A 15,953-nucleotide genomic window follows, 5' to 3' on the forward strand; every position below is an offset into this window, starting at 1 on the left:
GGCGTTTGGATGGATGGTTGACAGGTTTGACCTCGGAGTTGGGTTACAGTATTTATAGCTACCAGTGGTTTTTCTTTGGGAGCGAGATTAGACGAGATACCACAAGACGACCATTAAAAGTTGAAGAGAAGTTTAAACTATACGATATTGAATAGAACCAGGCAGACTAGATTTTGGCCATATCACCACACTGCGTGGCGCCTCTGTCGTTCTGGCTACAGCAAGATTTAGATATGCAAATGTCCACGAGCCTGCACACCATCTTAGAAGTCTGTACTTCTAGCCATTGTAAGAGACATGGACGTGATCCCTGCATGATTGTCAGCTTCAAGATTGATTCTATAGACCAGACGGACACTTACCAATGATTCTGGGTCAAGCCATCGCGCTGTTCCATGGTTCGCCAGTTCTCCCATTTCTTCTCCGTCTTGTCGACGGAGGTAGTCCAGATCTTCTGTCCCCAGATGACGTACTTGAGGTTGAGAGCACTGCGGTTTTTCATGCACCACTCAGCGATTTCCTTTCCGGAGAGTGTAGCAGACTGTCGTATTGTCAGTATCATGGGAATAGTTGTGCTAGTGGGTGAAAGAACTTACACCACCTCCATCAGAGCACATGAAGTCGGTTGCAAGGCCACAGCAATGGTCCGAGCTGCCAGGACAAGAGCAGTCCCTTTTGCATCCGATTTCTCTAATCCTTCCGGGAAAAGCAGCAACGACCTTCTTGGCTGCATTGACAGAAACAGCCTTACAGGCTCCAACAGCTGGGATCTTGGGCGCAGAATACCCTCCGAAGCCAGTAGCAGCAGAAGAACAGCACTTCATCTGCGCTGGGCCGGGGCATTGGTTGCTTACTGAAGTACCAGTGCAGTCAGACTGCCAGCGACAGTTTCCAGAAGAGCACTTTGGCTTGGAGCAGCATTTGATGTTGGCAGCGTCGGCGGGACAGGCGCCGGAGATGGAGGTACCGCCGGCAGTCTTGCAGGCAGCGTCGGTGATACAAACGCCTGCGATGCCATTAGGGCCGTAGCAAGGCTCGTTGGGTGCAGCGAGGGAGAGAGATGATAGGACGAGGATAGAAAGAGTAGTGAAGCGCATTGTGGCGGTTGCTATAGGATGTGGTTTACTCGAGTGTCTTGTTCTGTGATGACTTGAGTACTGAATGAGAACGACACGAGGTTCTTGATCGTTTATATAGTATTTCTCCTCTGTCTCTTTAAGTGAGCTTACTTAGTCTATGATCTTCAGGTCTTGAACAGAGACTGGCCAGTCTCAACTTGATCATCTTCGTGTAACACCTCCTCTGGGAAAAGCTATCATGCCACCTCATACAGTCCCGGTCTGGACCTCCGTTTTAGGAAAGTCCTTTGTCGAATGTGCACATCGTGTCTCTACCGTTCAGCTGAACTGCAATGTTTCTCGTAAATAGGACAAAACCTTGTTTCTGCGCTTGATATTCGTATTAGATCTTCTTCAGCTCTTCTCTATTCGAGAACTCGCGGAATGCTTCCGTGACCTTGAACTCGCCGCATCGAGCTTCTGATTGGCTCGCCGGCTTCTCGCAGCGCGATAACCCGGGCGATCGACCGTTGACGATCATGCTTGGCCATGCCCCTTACGTTATGAGATTCTGTATACAGTGGACAGTTTCAATTAGATTTGGGTCTGGATCTGGCGTTGTACTAACTCATTCACCTCGACCGAGTGGATCATGCAACTGCCGCTTTTAATAGGGTATCTGGGATTGGATACTGTTGTACAGATACAACAAGAACGGAGGTTTGACCAATTTAAGCTTAGATGTAGCGCGGAGACTCCGGCACGATACACAACTACCGAACATTACCACAGGCTTTCCTGAAAGGCCCCTATGTCTTAGACATTGTTGTGGAGGTGACGTCTATGTTGGAGTTTGAAACGAAGTGACTAGCTTACTTCCCATTTTCGTAACTCATATTTTTGTATGCCTCTTGACGCTCAGCACATGTCCCAGGGGCAGCAGGGATTAACGTCATGCTGACTACGCTGTCGAAAATTTATCTCCTCGGCGCTGTATAGTCTAGTTATCTTGCATCATTCTGCCTTTTAATGTATGTAGAACAATGGCAAAGCGATCCGCTGAACAGGAGTTGTTGACATATATATTCAAAGCTATAAAATAGGTTCTTGTGTGAGTGTCACTCTTCTTTTATGTTCATTCACTCCATCAATACCCAACACACTCTAGTGCTCAATTTATTGCTTCTTCTCCTGGCTTTCACCACCTTCGGAATCCTCCAGTCCTTCAGCAGTCTCCATAGACTCGGTTCTTCTAGGCTCCTCACCATCCAACAGCACATTGGGTGCGTAGGGAAGCTTACCCTCCTCGCGTCGATCGGGAGGAATGATGGTGTTATACCAGCGCGGCACAAGAACTCCAAGTCCAATAAGGACCAGGCAAATATGAGCAAGGCCAAAACCGAGAATATGAAGAGGGTCATCACGGAGCTGGTAAAAGGCGGGGTAAGAGAAACCGTAGATGATGGCGAGGACAGGCGCCGAGATGAATCGCAGGAGGATAGGCCAGAAGGCAGGAATGCTCCAGTTCTTTCCAGTGGCAACAATAACGTTGAGATCTCTTCGAAGCTGCTGACCCTGTTGCCTCCAGTTAGTGATTGTGAGCGTTGAGGTTGAGAGGAGAGACTTACAGAGTAGAAGGTCATATACCAGAAGCGCCTGAAGAAGACGCTGCCAAAGAGCTTGGAGAGAACGGAGCTCTTGCCGATAGATCGACGGATAAATCCCCGGTCTTCGCCAAAGCTAAGAGCAGGAGGAATATCGTCAGGCGTCTTGCCAATGACACAAGATACGATAGAGCAAATAATGAAGATGCCAAAACCAACTCCAGCACCAGCCTCAGCTTGAACAGCGTGGGCAACAGCGACACCAAGAACCATTCCACCGAAGTATCCAAAGTTCCAGATAAAGAAAGCAGGCTTTCCGACTTGGCCAGCAACATCTCTCCAGCGGTAGAAGGTCGTGGAGAAGGCGCATTCACCAAAGACGACAAACACTAGGGCGACATCGTTGATCCAGCGGTCGACGCCAGTGAGGAGAGCGTAACCGAACTGAGTGCAGTATGGCAATGAAATGAGGAACGAGAGGATAACAAGAGCTGTGACTACCCATTCGCGGCGTATTCTGGGCTTGGTATCCATGACAAGAGTGACAACAGCGTCGACCATGGCGAAAGCAGAACTGTATCCAAGAACCACCAGTGTGAAGAATAGAGCAAAAGCCCAGAACGAGGATCCAGGAAGTTGTGTGATGGCTGTAGGCAATGTCAAGAAACCGATAGTGAAAGAACCGATTCGCTCTCCGGGGACAGGCATCATGTCCAGATATCCAACAACACCAAAGGCGGCGAAGGCAGCAAAGCCCTCAAAGAGAACATTGCTGCCAACAATAAGACAAGAGTCCATGACAGCGTTGGCGTGCTTCTGGTTGTAAGATGCATAAGAGCTGAAATAACCGAAGCCAACACCAGTCGAGAAGAAAACTTGACCTGCTGCTGTCTGCCAGATCTCACCAGAAGCCAGCTTATCACCATTCCACTCACCAAAGTATAGCTTAACGCCACGGCCGGCGTTAGGAAGGGAGACAGACCGTCCGACAAGGATGATAGTTAGGACAACGGGCAAGCCCATAGTGAAGTAGACAACACGGCCGGTCTGTCCAATACCTCGGAAGATGGAAATCCAAACAAGGAACCAAATGAAGGCGGTCCAGCCTACAGTTTCTCCGATAAGAGCGGTACCGGGATACTGGACATAATCCTGAACGCCGCTGGAAGTTTTGTTACCAGGAATCGCATCGACATTCTGGACCACGTCTTGATAGTAGTAATCCTCGGCACGTCCATCCCACGGCAAGGGGCTCTGGAAGGAGTTTCGGAAATAAATCATGATCCAGGACAGATTAACGACAAAATAAGGACTGACGATGAAACCGATATATAGTAAACTGAAGCCCAGACCCTTGAGACGGTGGTGGATGTTGTTGAAAGCGACGACCGAGCCTCCGCGGTAGGCTTGACCAATGCTGACTTCGAGAATAAGAGCCGGAATGGCGATAAGGAAGACACACATCAGATAGGGAATAAACCACTGAAGACCGTTGTTGTTGTACACTTGAGAAGGGTATCGAATTAGGTTTCCCATACCGGCGCAACCACCCATGGCTGCGAGCAAGAAGGACGCTCTTGTGCCCCATTGATCACGGCCATCTTCGGATTTTGCAGGTGGAGGGGATAACCACTGGCCAACCTTTTTGAGGAAGGGAGGGGCTCCCATAATGAAGAGCCCGATAGAGTTGTTTTGTTTTAGTAATATATGTGATAAGTGTCGAGTTGTCGTGGTCAAGAAGAATGAATCAAGATCTACAACAAGAGCCCCCTTCCAGAAAGAGGCGAAAGACAACCGAGGAAAAGGAAAGTTCGATTTATTTTCTATGTAGGTGGAAACTCGTCCTTTTATTGCAAAAACGAGCCAACATCTGGGATGATGAGCCAAGACTTGGGTGTCTTTCCAGGGAACGAGAAACAGGATCGGGACCCCCTCCGGTTCACTTGCTGCACAGTAGCAGATAGCTGGGATGGACCTCTCGGAAACGGGGAGTTTGAGGATAAGATCAACTTGGCTTTCTCCATTGGCTTCGTATGACAAGAGAAAAACTAAACTGTGCAGATCCAGGGAACTCCGCTGCCAAGATGACCGGAGACTTGGCGTTTAGGGGCCCTGCAGTTGAGAAGTTATTTGTTTCTCTGAGAATGAATGAAGTTGGGAGGATCTATTTCTTATCTTTGATGTTATATAATGTCTAATAATTAATCACTTGTGAAAACTTGAGGGTAAAGTAGATACTTGAAGTTGTTCAATCGTATATCAATGATTGAGGTTAAGTAGTTTAAGCATAATCTATAGACAACCCACCCAAGTTAAAATTAACCTTCGTTCGAGCCAAACGTTTATTCCCGCTTTTGCGGATACTGTAACGTACAGTATGTACATGCACCTTCTAAAGGGATGCGATGCGCCATATACAAGGGCCTCAGTTGCCTCTTTTCTTGGCAGACTTCACATCAGTGGATAACACGGCAACCGGGGTTTGTTCCCTTGGCATTCAACTCAGAGAAAAGCTTCAGCCAAGCACAGAATGTCACAGCATGGTACGTCACTTGGCATCGCTTGAGATAAGAGTTCTGCTGGCCTGAAGAAACGTCATTAATAGTGTCAACTTGTGAGACATGGTCAACTCTTTACATGGTTGCCAATCTCTTATTCAGAGGTTGGTTTATATCGTGGCAGGGACTTTTACTTTGGCTACAACGTACCATAAAACTATACTATGCATTTTCAACGTTACCTGACTACTAGAGTTTTAATAAATGGATCGTTCCGAGTTTGAACCTCGGTCTAATTTAGTCCCAAAGGTGTCGGAACAAGCTTAATTTGCGCTGTTGGGTCTCGGTCCACTTACAATATTCCTTCAATAATACTGTACGAGTGTCAATTGTTTCAGTCAGCCACTCATTCTAACCTGCAGCGACCTTACTATTGCTGTGTAGTTTGTATCGTTTAGTCGAACCCTGTTCTGTCCTTTCAGGCGATATTCCAACGCCAAGCCAACAGCCCGGTTTATCACAGCTGACCATGACGTTTCCCCTAAGGCAGCCACATTACCACAGCAATGATTGGTATAGGTCATAAGACATAGACTGCTGTAGGATCGTGATTCGAAGTGACCCAATTTGCCAAGGATTACCGAGCGTGGGGTATGCAGAAACATCAACCATTGCTGCAAATAGAGACTTCGGTGATTCCGAGCTGACGGTCCTGCTGCAACACTCTTCTGCAGTATACCTTGGTAAAGACTTAGAGTTGACGATGGTGTTTCTCGAGAAAGGGTTCGTATCACCTACTATCGTGGGGACGTTGAATGGGCCCTGGTCTTGGTCATGGCGTCTCGATGGAGACACTATCGATGGTGTGGAAATTCCATATGATCAACTCCCCGAAGAATGAAACTCAGTATTAATGATCTATTCTTGGCTCAAAGTAATAGTGGGCATGAGATGATTGCACCGCCGAGAGCATAAGAGACGAATAATTTGAATACCTTATGGCCATTTACGATGGCTTTCGACCACAGACCATATGCCTGTATCTCAATTAGCAAAACTCCAGACAAGTCAAACATATACATAAACATACACAATAAAATAAGGCATCGCTCTAGGTTCTCTCAATGCCTTTCTCATCTGAGCAACCAGAGCCGTAACTTCATCAACCGACCACCCCAATATCTCACCAACCGGAAAGATAGCAAAGCCATCAAGCGATTGATCAATGAAAGCACCGTTATAGAACCCAATTTGCTTCAGCTTTTCATCCTGTGGCCAACCTCCAATGGGCACTTTCCACGATTTAGATACCAGATCAGCAAAACCTGCTTCTCGCATGTATTCTTCCTGACGTCCATCGCGCGCGATCTCAAATGTTCGACCAGTCTTACGCCAGCATTCGAAGAATAGTTGGTACCATTTATAAAAGATGTGATTTGTGTCGTTTTGTACCTTGGGGTTCTCGCTGCGTGTTTCGATGTCGATATCGAGGCTCTCGACCCAGCCCCCTGGTAGCACGTGGGTGTAGGCGTGACGAAAAAGCTTTCTCCAGTCATCGATGGCACCGTAGAGATATCGGAGATGGATAAAGTCGAAAGAATCCGGTTCAAAAGTCCAGTCGAGTTGGGCATCGTTGATCTGGAAGATACAGTTTGGTGGTACGAAGGTGGGTTGAACAGCCAAGATATCAGTGCCAATTACTTTGGCAGAAGAATACTCATCAGCCATATCGCTAATACTGTTAGAACGTTTTATATCGGTAGAGGGTTATCGAGCATACATAGCCCATATCCCAGTGCCAGTACCGATGTCGAGGATTTTCTAACCTAGTCAGCTGCATCTCTTTCGTGGCCTGGCTTTCATCGTTCACATACCCGAGGTTTCTCTCCAATGGGTGACAGGTGCAGTCTATTGCCTAGAAGAAGAAGAGTAGCGTGGTGCCTTATTGTATCAGTAGTTAGAGTATTGCCTTCTTTAGGGTCGAAGGTAATTACAGTAAGTTTTGTCCTTCCTGGAAATGCTCGTCTGTAGGTGCCCTGGAATGCGAGTTAGCCTTTCACTGGCTGAGAACGTAACAAAACTGACCAATACTCTGTAGTATTAGATTGCTGAAAGAGTCGACCATTTATATTTCTATACTCAAGGATGCTAGATGTTATAGAGGCTGTAGAATCGCGCAAACTGGCAATCCGAATAAGTGATGCTTGAGAAGAAGACCAATAGTTTTACTAACCTACCACTACTGACGATGGAATCATTGTCATCGTCTACATTACCGACTACAAGAGGGTCCTGTTGTACAGTGATCAGCTTCATGCGACAACGAGATTATGAGCTTGGGAGCTTCAAGAGACTCACAAACTCAATGGGGTCCATATTGGCATATGGTACAATCCTTTATGACTGGTATTGTACGCTTCCTTCCATTTTGTTATAGCTAGGGCATAGATCACTGAAGCTTAGGTTTTGTTCAAACCGATGTATGAAATAAGAATAAATTGAAGTAGGTTATTTTTGTGACAATGTGAGACCAAAGAGTCGTGGATAGAAGACCATTGCAACATGCACGGTCAAGGTAAGCCACCAAGACAAAGAACAAAGGCGAGGGCTTAGTCTTATACTCTCCCATGGTACTACACAAGGTTGTGTCTGTGGCACCTCGGCTTGCACCCAATTGATCATCGGCAATGGGAGCTCAAAAGTAAGATCGCGATGCATCCTCGGCTGACGATCCTCCGACTGCCCCATGTAGTCCCTTCATATCTAAAACTTACTCATGCCGTCAAGGATGGAAGACACCAAGTGCCTCAGCCCTTTAGGTATCGACTCTTGGTATTAGTGCTTCATGATCGTCCTAGTTGTTCTTCCCTCGTTCATCACGTTTGCAATCTGTATTTGGGTCCTGGAAAACACCTAGTCCAGTATATGTGTGTATGTATATGTATTCGTAAGCGTGTTTGCGTTACTCATGCAGGTTCTAATGCTCGTTTAAACCCATGCTTCTACAACGTCAAAGAAAGTGGTATCTCCTCTGCGCAATCTGCAACACTCCAAAACTATGCATCGTAAATATTCTAACGCCCTGGTCCCTTCTTTTAGATCCTCTGTCGCTCTAGAGCTCACGATGTCTGCTGGATTCTCCAGTGACACTCTCTTCGTACTCAGTCAAGCGCAGTGCCTCCTCAACGTCGTTAACAAAGTGTCTCTCACCGGCCATCTCCACAATGCCGCTGCTTGACATCAAGCGCCAGACAGGGTGATCCTTGCGTACTGGGCATCGGGAGAAGTAGACACGCACTCCTCGATCAGTGTAGTTGCGAACAATCTCTGTCAAAACCTGGGTACCTGAACCGTCCATGGATGTCACGCCATGAATGTCGAAGATGACGTTGCGGTTCATGTCAGCATTACGGAGTCGTGGCAGGGCAGGGTGTGCCTTTGACGTGCCATAAAGTTCCAGCCGGCGGAGTCGAGATTTGAGTTCTCCCGTGTTGGCAAAGGTCAAAGGCTCTGGAATCTTGACGATAAGACATCCTTCGACAAACTCCAGGCTTGCCTTATCGCCTTCGGCATTCTCAAATCGGTTTGTTCCAGGGATTCGGCCTAAAATCTGAATTCTTGGTCGCGTACTATGCTTGATGACCATGAGCATCGAGATTCCAACGCCGAATGCCATGCCAAGTGTGAGCGAGTAGAACATGGTCGCAAAGAAAATGACAGCCATGAGACCCAGCTCAGTCCAGCCGCGGATTTTCAGGAAGAAGCTGATGTCGTGGGGCGCTTCTTCTATTAGCGAGTAAGCCACGACAGAAATCATCGATGACAGTACGGGTTTCTTCAAATTGTTAGCTCGTAGGATCGTACCAGACTCATCTTTGACTTACTGGTAGGTAATAAAAGTATGGAAGAAGGAAGAAAATCGAGAGCAAGGAGATGATACTCAGGAACATTGAACTGGCAGGACTCTTGCCACCGGTGCTCTTATTCACCTTGCTTCGGCCATATCCACCAAACGCTGGCAGACTCATGAAGCAACCACCAACCATATTAGCAATGCCCAGAGCAATCATCTCTCGGTTTGCGCTCAACTGGATACCCTGAATGGTCTCACTTGAACCCAAACTTTTGGCGGCTACAGAAGACTCGAAAAATCCGAGAAGTGCGATTAGGAAGGAGGTCGACATGGCACTTCGAATATGCGGCATGTGCTGCAGCTTGAAAGGCCATTGGAAAGCAAGGAGCTGACCGTTGGCGGCCTTGACTGGTCCGAGAATCTCAACGCCTTGGCTGTCCCAGTCCAATTGCCAGCAGAGAATTGCAGACACGACAACGACAACAAATCGATCAGGGACGTACGCGACACCGGGGTATCGGGGCTGGAGCCGGTTTTTGAGTTCACTAAACGCTCAGTCAACGTTGGGTAGAAATAAAGCCACGAAAGCGCCACTTACCGGCAAATCATGATGACAAGAAAGCTAATTCCAGCAATGGCGAATGTTAAGCCGTGCGCTTTGTCGACATTGCCAAGGATGAACCTGATCTTTTCTACTGGGCTACCATGGCTAACGCCCGCCTTGTCAGCCAACTCAGCGAGTCCTAACTCAGGAATCAGCTGGTCAACGGCAATGACGAAACCGATAGCACTGATGAAACCGCGCAGGAAAGGCCTGCTGAGAACGCTGTCCATGAAACCCAATCGCGCAAGACCGGCAATGACAACCATTGCACCCGCCATACCTGCTACAATACCGCAGATCTGCGCATGGAGCAAATCATTATCTTCGTCCTCTCCAGAGCCAACGTTCTGCTTGACAACGGTGCCGACAAGAAGAGAACCTGCGGCTTCGGGACCGACAACCATCTGTGGGCAAGATCCGAGCAAAGCGTAGATGAAAGGGTTAAAGACGAAAGCGTAGAGGCCGTGAATCGGAGGGACGTGAGCGAGGTTCGCAGCGAGTGACAGGGCCATCGGTAGATAGAACGAGGCCATAGTAATAGCTGCGATAAGATCGCCTCGAAGGTAAGAAACCTTGTACTGGCGCATCCAATTCAAACATGGGACATAGTACGCGAGATACCTGTTGGCAAGTTAGCAGGCGATTTACCGGCCATTGGACGTAATGAGCTCCTACATGAAAGCTGTGTCCTCGAAACCTGCTTGTTCTGCCAGCATACTGCTGTGGCCCATGGTCTTTGTTCGCATTCTCTTTTTCAACCACTTCTTCCAATCCTCATGGCCCACGATCGTTGTGATAGCGTTATCCAGGACAGGAATGTGTGTTCCCGACCCCGCGGTCTCGCTGCCATCCTCGTCGGTGCTTCTCATCGTCAATGTCGGGCTCATAGGTCGTGGACTGAAAGTACCATGACTGCAGACACCGGGATGCGCGGGATGGACGCTCCCTCGACGTTGGTTCGGGCGCTGGTTATCTCCATCGATCAGCGGCGTCGATTCGTTGGCGAATATCTCGTTTATGGTGGCTCCTTGTCCAGGCGAAGCTGGCGGCGATGCAGCTTGACGAAGGGCACTTGGTTGCGCAGGACGATGGTCCGTGGACGAATTGGTACGACTATGAGAAGGTCGGTTCGTCATGATAGCGAATACCGACTAAGTCGTAATGTCTTTTGAAGAATCGACTTAATTCTGGTGGTTTAGGATAGATACTGTTAGAATGGAACGACTTCCACAGATCTATATTTAAGCTTGTTTCACGAGGGTTTCCTGCTTGTATCGGCGCAGAAGATAGATGGTCGACGATCGTCGGCAAAAAGATGCCGGCTTGGAGTTCGACAAGTACGCGACTGGCGATGACGAGTAATGCATGGAGTAGAAGGAACGGACTCTGCGTACAACTGACTGTCAAAGAATCATGAATCAATGCATAGGTAGGTAGGGAAAGACAAAAGGAAAAAGGAAAAAGTCAAGAGATCAAAAATTCATGTCTCGCTAAAGATACCCAAGGTAGGAGGAGTACAGTACAAGCAACTAAACCCATTCCAAGGGTCATCCCATCCATCCCATGCCGTCAATCGGTCAGGTCCCTTGACTTCTTGTGTGCAATCATCAGGCAGTTTCTCATCCTGGTAACCCCCAAATCTCAGATCCAGTCGCAGGTTTTAGCCCAATCATAGCGCTTTAACCGCGCAAATGCCACCCACGCAATGGCTGTAGGTTGTCCAACTTTTACCATTTACGGGGACTTTCCAGTGACATCAGAGCAGTAGCCTCCAGGTGACTCCCGCCGCCTCGGGGAATGTGAGCGAATAGCCAACCTCGTGTTGTTCAGCGACCCCTGCAACTGACTGTAGCGAGAAGGCCTAGAAGCCCCCGCCGGCCTAAAGGCTTATGGCTGCCCATCTGGAACCCGACACTGGCCGTAATATTGAGCTTCCATCTCGAAAGTTCATGATCATCTGCAATTTTTCCTTGGCTGACACGTCGGTGAGACAATAACACAATTGAAAGAGTTCTTGGAATTATTTGGCTTCACGGATATGCATATTTAGTGTCATTCGTTATGCATGATAAATGGCTGAAAAAAGAACAAAACTTTATGCTTGAATTCAGTAATCTCGCTCGTCAAGAAATCGCATCTCCAACCGACTCGTAGATCACATCGAGATCTGCTTTTGTTACATAATTAATAACTAGATTCGCTTCGACCGTCCTATACCTGCTCGTTCACGAACAGACCAGCCATGCCCTGGCCTGTGCCAATGCACATGCTTGTCAAGAGCATCTTCTTCTTTTGCCGTCTGCACTCAGACAGACCTGTAACAATCTGTCTGGCGCCAGTAGCGCCCAGAGGGTGACCCAAGGCGATGGCTCCTCCACGAGGGTTGAGCTTTTCTGATGTAAGGCCAAGCTTATCCTGGCAGTAAACGGCCATGGAAGCAAAGGCCTCGTTGACCTCAACAATATCAATATCGTTCAAGGAGATGTTGTGCTGGGCGAGGAGCTTGGGGATGGCAACGCTGGGGCCGATACCCATAATGCGAGGTGCAAGACCAGCAACAGTAGATCCAACGTACTTGGCCATGATAGGTTGACCCAACTTGATGGCAGTAGATCGCTTCATCAACAAGACAGCGGCAGCTCCATCGGTGAGCTGACTGGCGTTACCACCAGTTGTAGCTCCACCCCATTGAGGGAAAGCAGCTCGAATCTTGGAGAGGCTCTCAGCAGTGGTGCCTGGTCGGATGCCCTCATCTTGAGTGAGAGTGACCTCCTTCTCCTGGCCGTCAGGGCCCTTGATCTTGGTGGTGATGGGCGCAATCTCATCTGCGAACCAGCCAGCCTTTTGCGCAGCCTCGGCCTTCTGGAAGCTTCCGGCAGCGAACTTATCCATCATCTCACGGGTAACACCAAAGTCCTTGCTAACGTTTTCGCTTGTCCAGCCCATGGGCTGCATGCAGTCGAATGCCTCCTGGCTTTTTGATGTAACAGCCTCGTCGAAAGGCTTATCGAGCGCGTCGCCACCGATGGTCATCTGTTCGGCGCCCATGGCGATACCGATCTCGATAGAGCCATTGGAGATGGAGTGGGCGATATCAGCGGTGGCCTTGAGGCCAGAAGAGCAGAAGCGGTTGATAGACGAGGCACCAGTGGTGTTGGGGAAACCAGCGGCGAGGGCAGAAGCGCGGACCTTGTAGGCGGCCTTAGCGTCAGAGACCTGAGATAATGTTAGCAAGCGCTTGATTCATAACAAGAATCGCGACTCACGTTTCCGAGGCAAATATCCTCAACCAGGGCAGGGTCAAGGTTCGATCGTTCTCGGACTTCCTTCAGAAGAGCATAAACCATATATTCAAGAGTGGTGTCCTTGAAACCACCCTTCCTGGCCTTGGTGAGCGGCGTTCGCACGGCGAGAGTGATAACAATATCGTCGGGATTTTTGGCTTGACTATTGTATCGCTGTTAGTTTGTTTACGTTGCCCCGGTCATGAAGAGTGGCAACTAACATGCTGTTAAGCGCTGACCCAGGGGCCAAGTGCTTGACGATGGAACCAATACGTTCAGCAGCCATTGTGTATGTGTGTGTATGTGTAAACGAGACGGATTGAAGAGAGATGTCTTTCAGGTCGGATGGTAAGGTTGATATAACAGAGCGATTGGGTCTAAATAGGAGAAAAAGATGCCGAGGCGAAGTTCATCATGAGAGGGGTCTGGGGTTCAAACTCCAACGGAAGCTGTAGCGGTACTTGGAATGGCGCATCAAAACGCGTGGGGTTGAGCCGAGGTAGCCACAAGAATAGCCACTTCCCGAGGTTCCGGGGTGATTATCTATCTTGCGGGGCCGCAATTGCTGACATAACACTTTTGATATCGATAAACGATGGCATTCCAGTTGGGCGGCGACGGCAAGCAAACAACTCTCGAGCTATCTTTAATAGAACTAGTAGCAATTACCGTTTTGTGATCAAGTCCAGAGATGTTTGAATCTTTATACATGAACGACCATTAAATCAATTATCTCATCGAAATTCGGCGTTATTGCATTTGAACATCACGTCTACTTCCCGTTTCCACAGTGCTTCCAATATCGTACGCGCATAGATTGAGTAAACTCATGTCGTCTAAACATAGGCTTGGTGATTGGAATGCAATAAAAAGTTAGCTCGAAGTATTGTATTCTCACCAAGTTTTGTCAGTTCGTCAATAAGATCTACACATTTATTTCACATTTTCTTAGCTTTCTGATTACCCTACAGTCTCATCGAAAAACAGCATCTACTCAACCAACACTTGAACATGGCCATACAAAATAGCAAGTGTTATTAGCCTCAATATTGTCCTAGGTTGAAGTCATTCTGAACATCATTGGATTATTGAAGACAAGGTTCCACCGACCTGGTACGGTGTCTATTGTGCTTATAGATCTACCACATGGCTTGAGATCGATCACGCGAATCATCCTACACAAGCGTAACACTTGTTCCTGGATCACAAGCATGAGCCAATAATAACTATTGGATCTTCAGGAGGACTTCTCGGCTGTCCCTAGCGTCCGTATGTCTAGACCCTTGGTCAGACAAACCGTTTTCCTCATCCGGCGATAAGAGAACCAACGGGTCGAATAGCTTCATACCATATCCATTTTCGGCGATTTGCCACAAGCCATTTCTTCAAGCCAAGCTGACTGAAATATTGCGTCTGTGAAGAATCTGTAAGAAAACGGAAGGTTCGGGGTTTCTAATATGTCTGTGCCATCGCCTCCTTTACGCCTGAACTCGACTGATCTTGCGATGACTCTGTAGGTTCATACATTCACCACTCTCTTTTACACAGCAAGTCATACCACTTGAGGTCTCTCAAGTCAGATACACGATCCTTACTACCTTCTCTATACAAGCTGACTTAGATCACCATTGGAGTCCCATCCCCTGCTCTAGCGACCATCAGAGTAGACAACAGAAAAGACTGACCGAGCAGACATCACTCTTTAGCAACAACCAGGAAATTACCCAGAGCTACTCGTTGTACACTCAGCCCTAAGACCTTGATAATTTTTCTCTTCTCATCGTTAAGACCTCGTACATTTCTCAGATCCCGAAGTTGCATACTTACACATCATGACTCTGTCCAAGCATCTCCTGGCTCTTCTACTAGCCAGTTCAGCTTACGCTACCCGCGATCCCAAGAGAGGACTTTGCTTCGTCCACAACAAGAAGGAACCCCAGGATGACAAGATATGGGTCCAGAATGGCAGCGACATCACATGGTACTACAACTATGAAGACCAGCCTACAGATCTATACAAAAACATTCCCCAAGATCAGTTCGAATTCGTGCCCATGATGTGGGGTGTCGGATCTGACTCGAGCGATACCACCTTCCTCAAGAATGTCAAAGGTCTTATCAACGACGGAATCAATATCACTCATGTCCTTGGGTTCAATGAACCGGATGCTGGAAACGATGTTGGAGGGAGCAACCTCGAGCCCAAAGTCGCTGCTGAAGCCTGGGTCGCCAATTTTGAACCCCTGGGCAAGATGGGCATAAAATTGGGACTTCCTGCTTGTACAGGTGGGTGGGATGGTATGCCCTGGTTGAGACAGTTTCTCGGAAACTGTACCGAGATAAAGAGTCAAGGTGGTCCCAGGAGGAATTGTACATGGGACTTTCTTCCTGTGCACTGGTACGACAACTTTGAGGGTTTGGCATCTCACATCGGTGAACGTCTTGCTGAGTATGTACTATACCATACAACCCTTCAATCGTCGCTAACGAACCATACAGATGGCCCAACACTTCGATTTGGGTTACAGAATATGCCTACGCCCATCAAGATCCCAAGCCTACAGACGAGTTCTTCGAGCAGACTCTTAAGTGGTTTGACGAGTCAAAGTTCATTGGTCGATACACTTACTTTGGCGCGTTCCGATCTGATATATCCAGCGTCGGTCCCAACGCCGCTTTTCTGTCCAATCGTGGCTCTCTGACGACTATAGGCGCCCAGTATCTCGGACTCAACACTACTGGTGAGAACAGTGCATCTCAGGCGAAATTCAACCTACCTAGTGTCGGGACCTTGTCGTTGATACTTGCTGTTATTCTGAATACGGCGATGTAAAGCCTTTTATGAATGGACCGATGGAAGCATGCTGTGGGGTTGATCCAAGTTCTCAACGGTGTTTGGGATGTCAAACCGTGGTTTAGAATCAATGCTGCATATACAGGTGCATCACTGTTGGGTTATTGTTTTGTTATATACATATCACAGTATAAACGAGTTCACAATGCCACTCCCTTTGACTGAGTGTCGAGTAACCGAGCTCTTGGACAATTTCAT

At 48.0% G+C, this 15,953-nt stretch overlaps 6 protein-coding genes across 6 annotated transcripts; 1 reads left to right on the forward strand and 5 right to left on the reverse strand.

Moving 5' to 3' along the window:
* Positions 1-279: 279 nt before the first annotated feature.
* FIESC28_06876 (uncharacterized protein) lies at positions 280-1,097 on the reverse strand (the record flags this gene model as incomplete). Its single annotated transcript, XM_031161018.1, has 3 exons — positions 280-310; positions 363-541; positions 597-1,097. The coding sequence occupies 3 exons, from the start codon at positions 1,095-1,097 to the stop codon at positions 280-282; spliced, it is 711 nt and encodes a 236-aa protein (XP_031014928.1).
* A 1,137-nt stretch (positions 1,098-2,234) lies between these two features.
* Positions 2,235-4,330, reverse strand: FIESC28_06877 (uncharacterized protein; the record flags this gene model as incomplete). Its single annotated transcript, XM_031161019.1, has 2 exons — positions 2,235-2,633; positions 2,687-4,330. 2 exons carry the CDS (start codon positions 4,328-4,330, stop codon positions 2,235-2,237), a joined length of 2,043 nt encoding a protein of 680 aa, XP_031014929.1.
* Positions 4,331-6,166: 1,836 nt separating this feature from the next.
* On the reverse strand, positions 6,167-7,536 carry FIESC28_06878 (uncharacterized protein; the record flags this gene model as incomplete). The annotated part of the gene is made up of 8 exons (XM_031161020.1): positions 6,167-6,197; positions 6,251-6,892; positions 6,941-6,981; positions 7,035-7,101; positions 7,155-7,196; positions 7,246-7,252; positions 7,398-7,452; positions 7,519-7,536. The coding sequence occupies 8 exons, from the start codon at positions 7,534-7,536 to the stop codon at positions 6,167-6,169; spliced, it is 903 nt and encodes a 300-aa protein (XP_031014930.1).
* Positions 7,537-8,272: 736 nt separating this feature from the next.
* Positions 8,273-10,753, reverse strand: FIESC28_06879 (uncharacterized protein; the record flags this gene model as incomplete). Its single annotated transcript, XM_031161021.1, has 4 exons — positions 8,273-8,995; positions 9,045-9,558; positions 9,612-10,238; positions 10,293-10,753. The coding sequence occupies 4 exons, from the start codon at positions 10,751-10,753 to the stop codon at positions 8,273-8,275; spliced, it is 2,325 nt and encodes a 774-aa protein (XP_031014931.1).
* A 1,075-nt stretch (positions 10,754-11,828) lies between these two features.
* On the reverse strand, positions 11,829-13,187 carry FIESC28_06880 (uncharacterized protein; the record flags this gene model as incomplete). The annotated part of the gene is made up of 3 exons (XM_031161022.1): positions 11,829-12,833; positions 12,884-13,064; positions 13,123-13,187. 3 exons carry the CDS (start codon positions 13,185-13,187, stop codon positions 11,829-11,831), a joined length of 1,251 nt encoding a protein of 416 aa, XP_031014932.1.
* A 1,546-nt stretch (positions 13,188-14,733) lies between these two features.
* FIESC28_06881 (uncharacterized protein) lies at positions 14,734-15,734 on the forward strand (the record flags this gene model as incomplete). Its single annotated transcript, XM_031161023.1, has 2 exons — positions 14,734-15,350; positions 15,401-15,734. 2 exons carry the CDS (start codon positions 14,734-14,736, stop codon positions 15,732-15,734), a joined length of 951 nt encoding a protein of 316 aa, XP_031014933.1.
* Between the last annotated feature and the right edge of the window lie 219 nt (positions 15,735-15,953).

The sequence above is a fragment of the Fusarium coffeatum genome, assembly GCF_003316985.1.
Source record: "Fusarium coffeatum strain FIESC_28 chromosome Unknown BRIP53273_contig_147, whole genome shotgun sequence".
Classification (NCBI taxonomy): domain Eukaryota; kingdom Fungi; phylum Ascomycota; class Sordariomycetes; order Hypocreales; family Nectriaceae; genus Fusarium; species Fusarium coffeatum.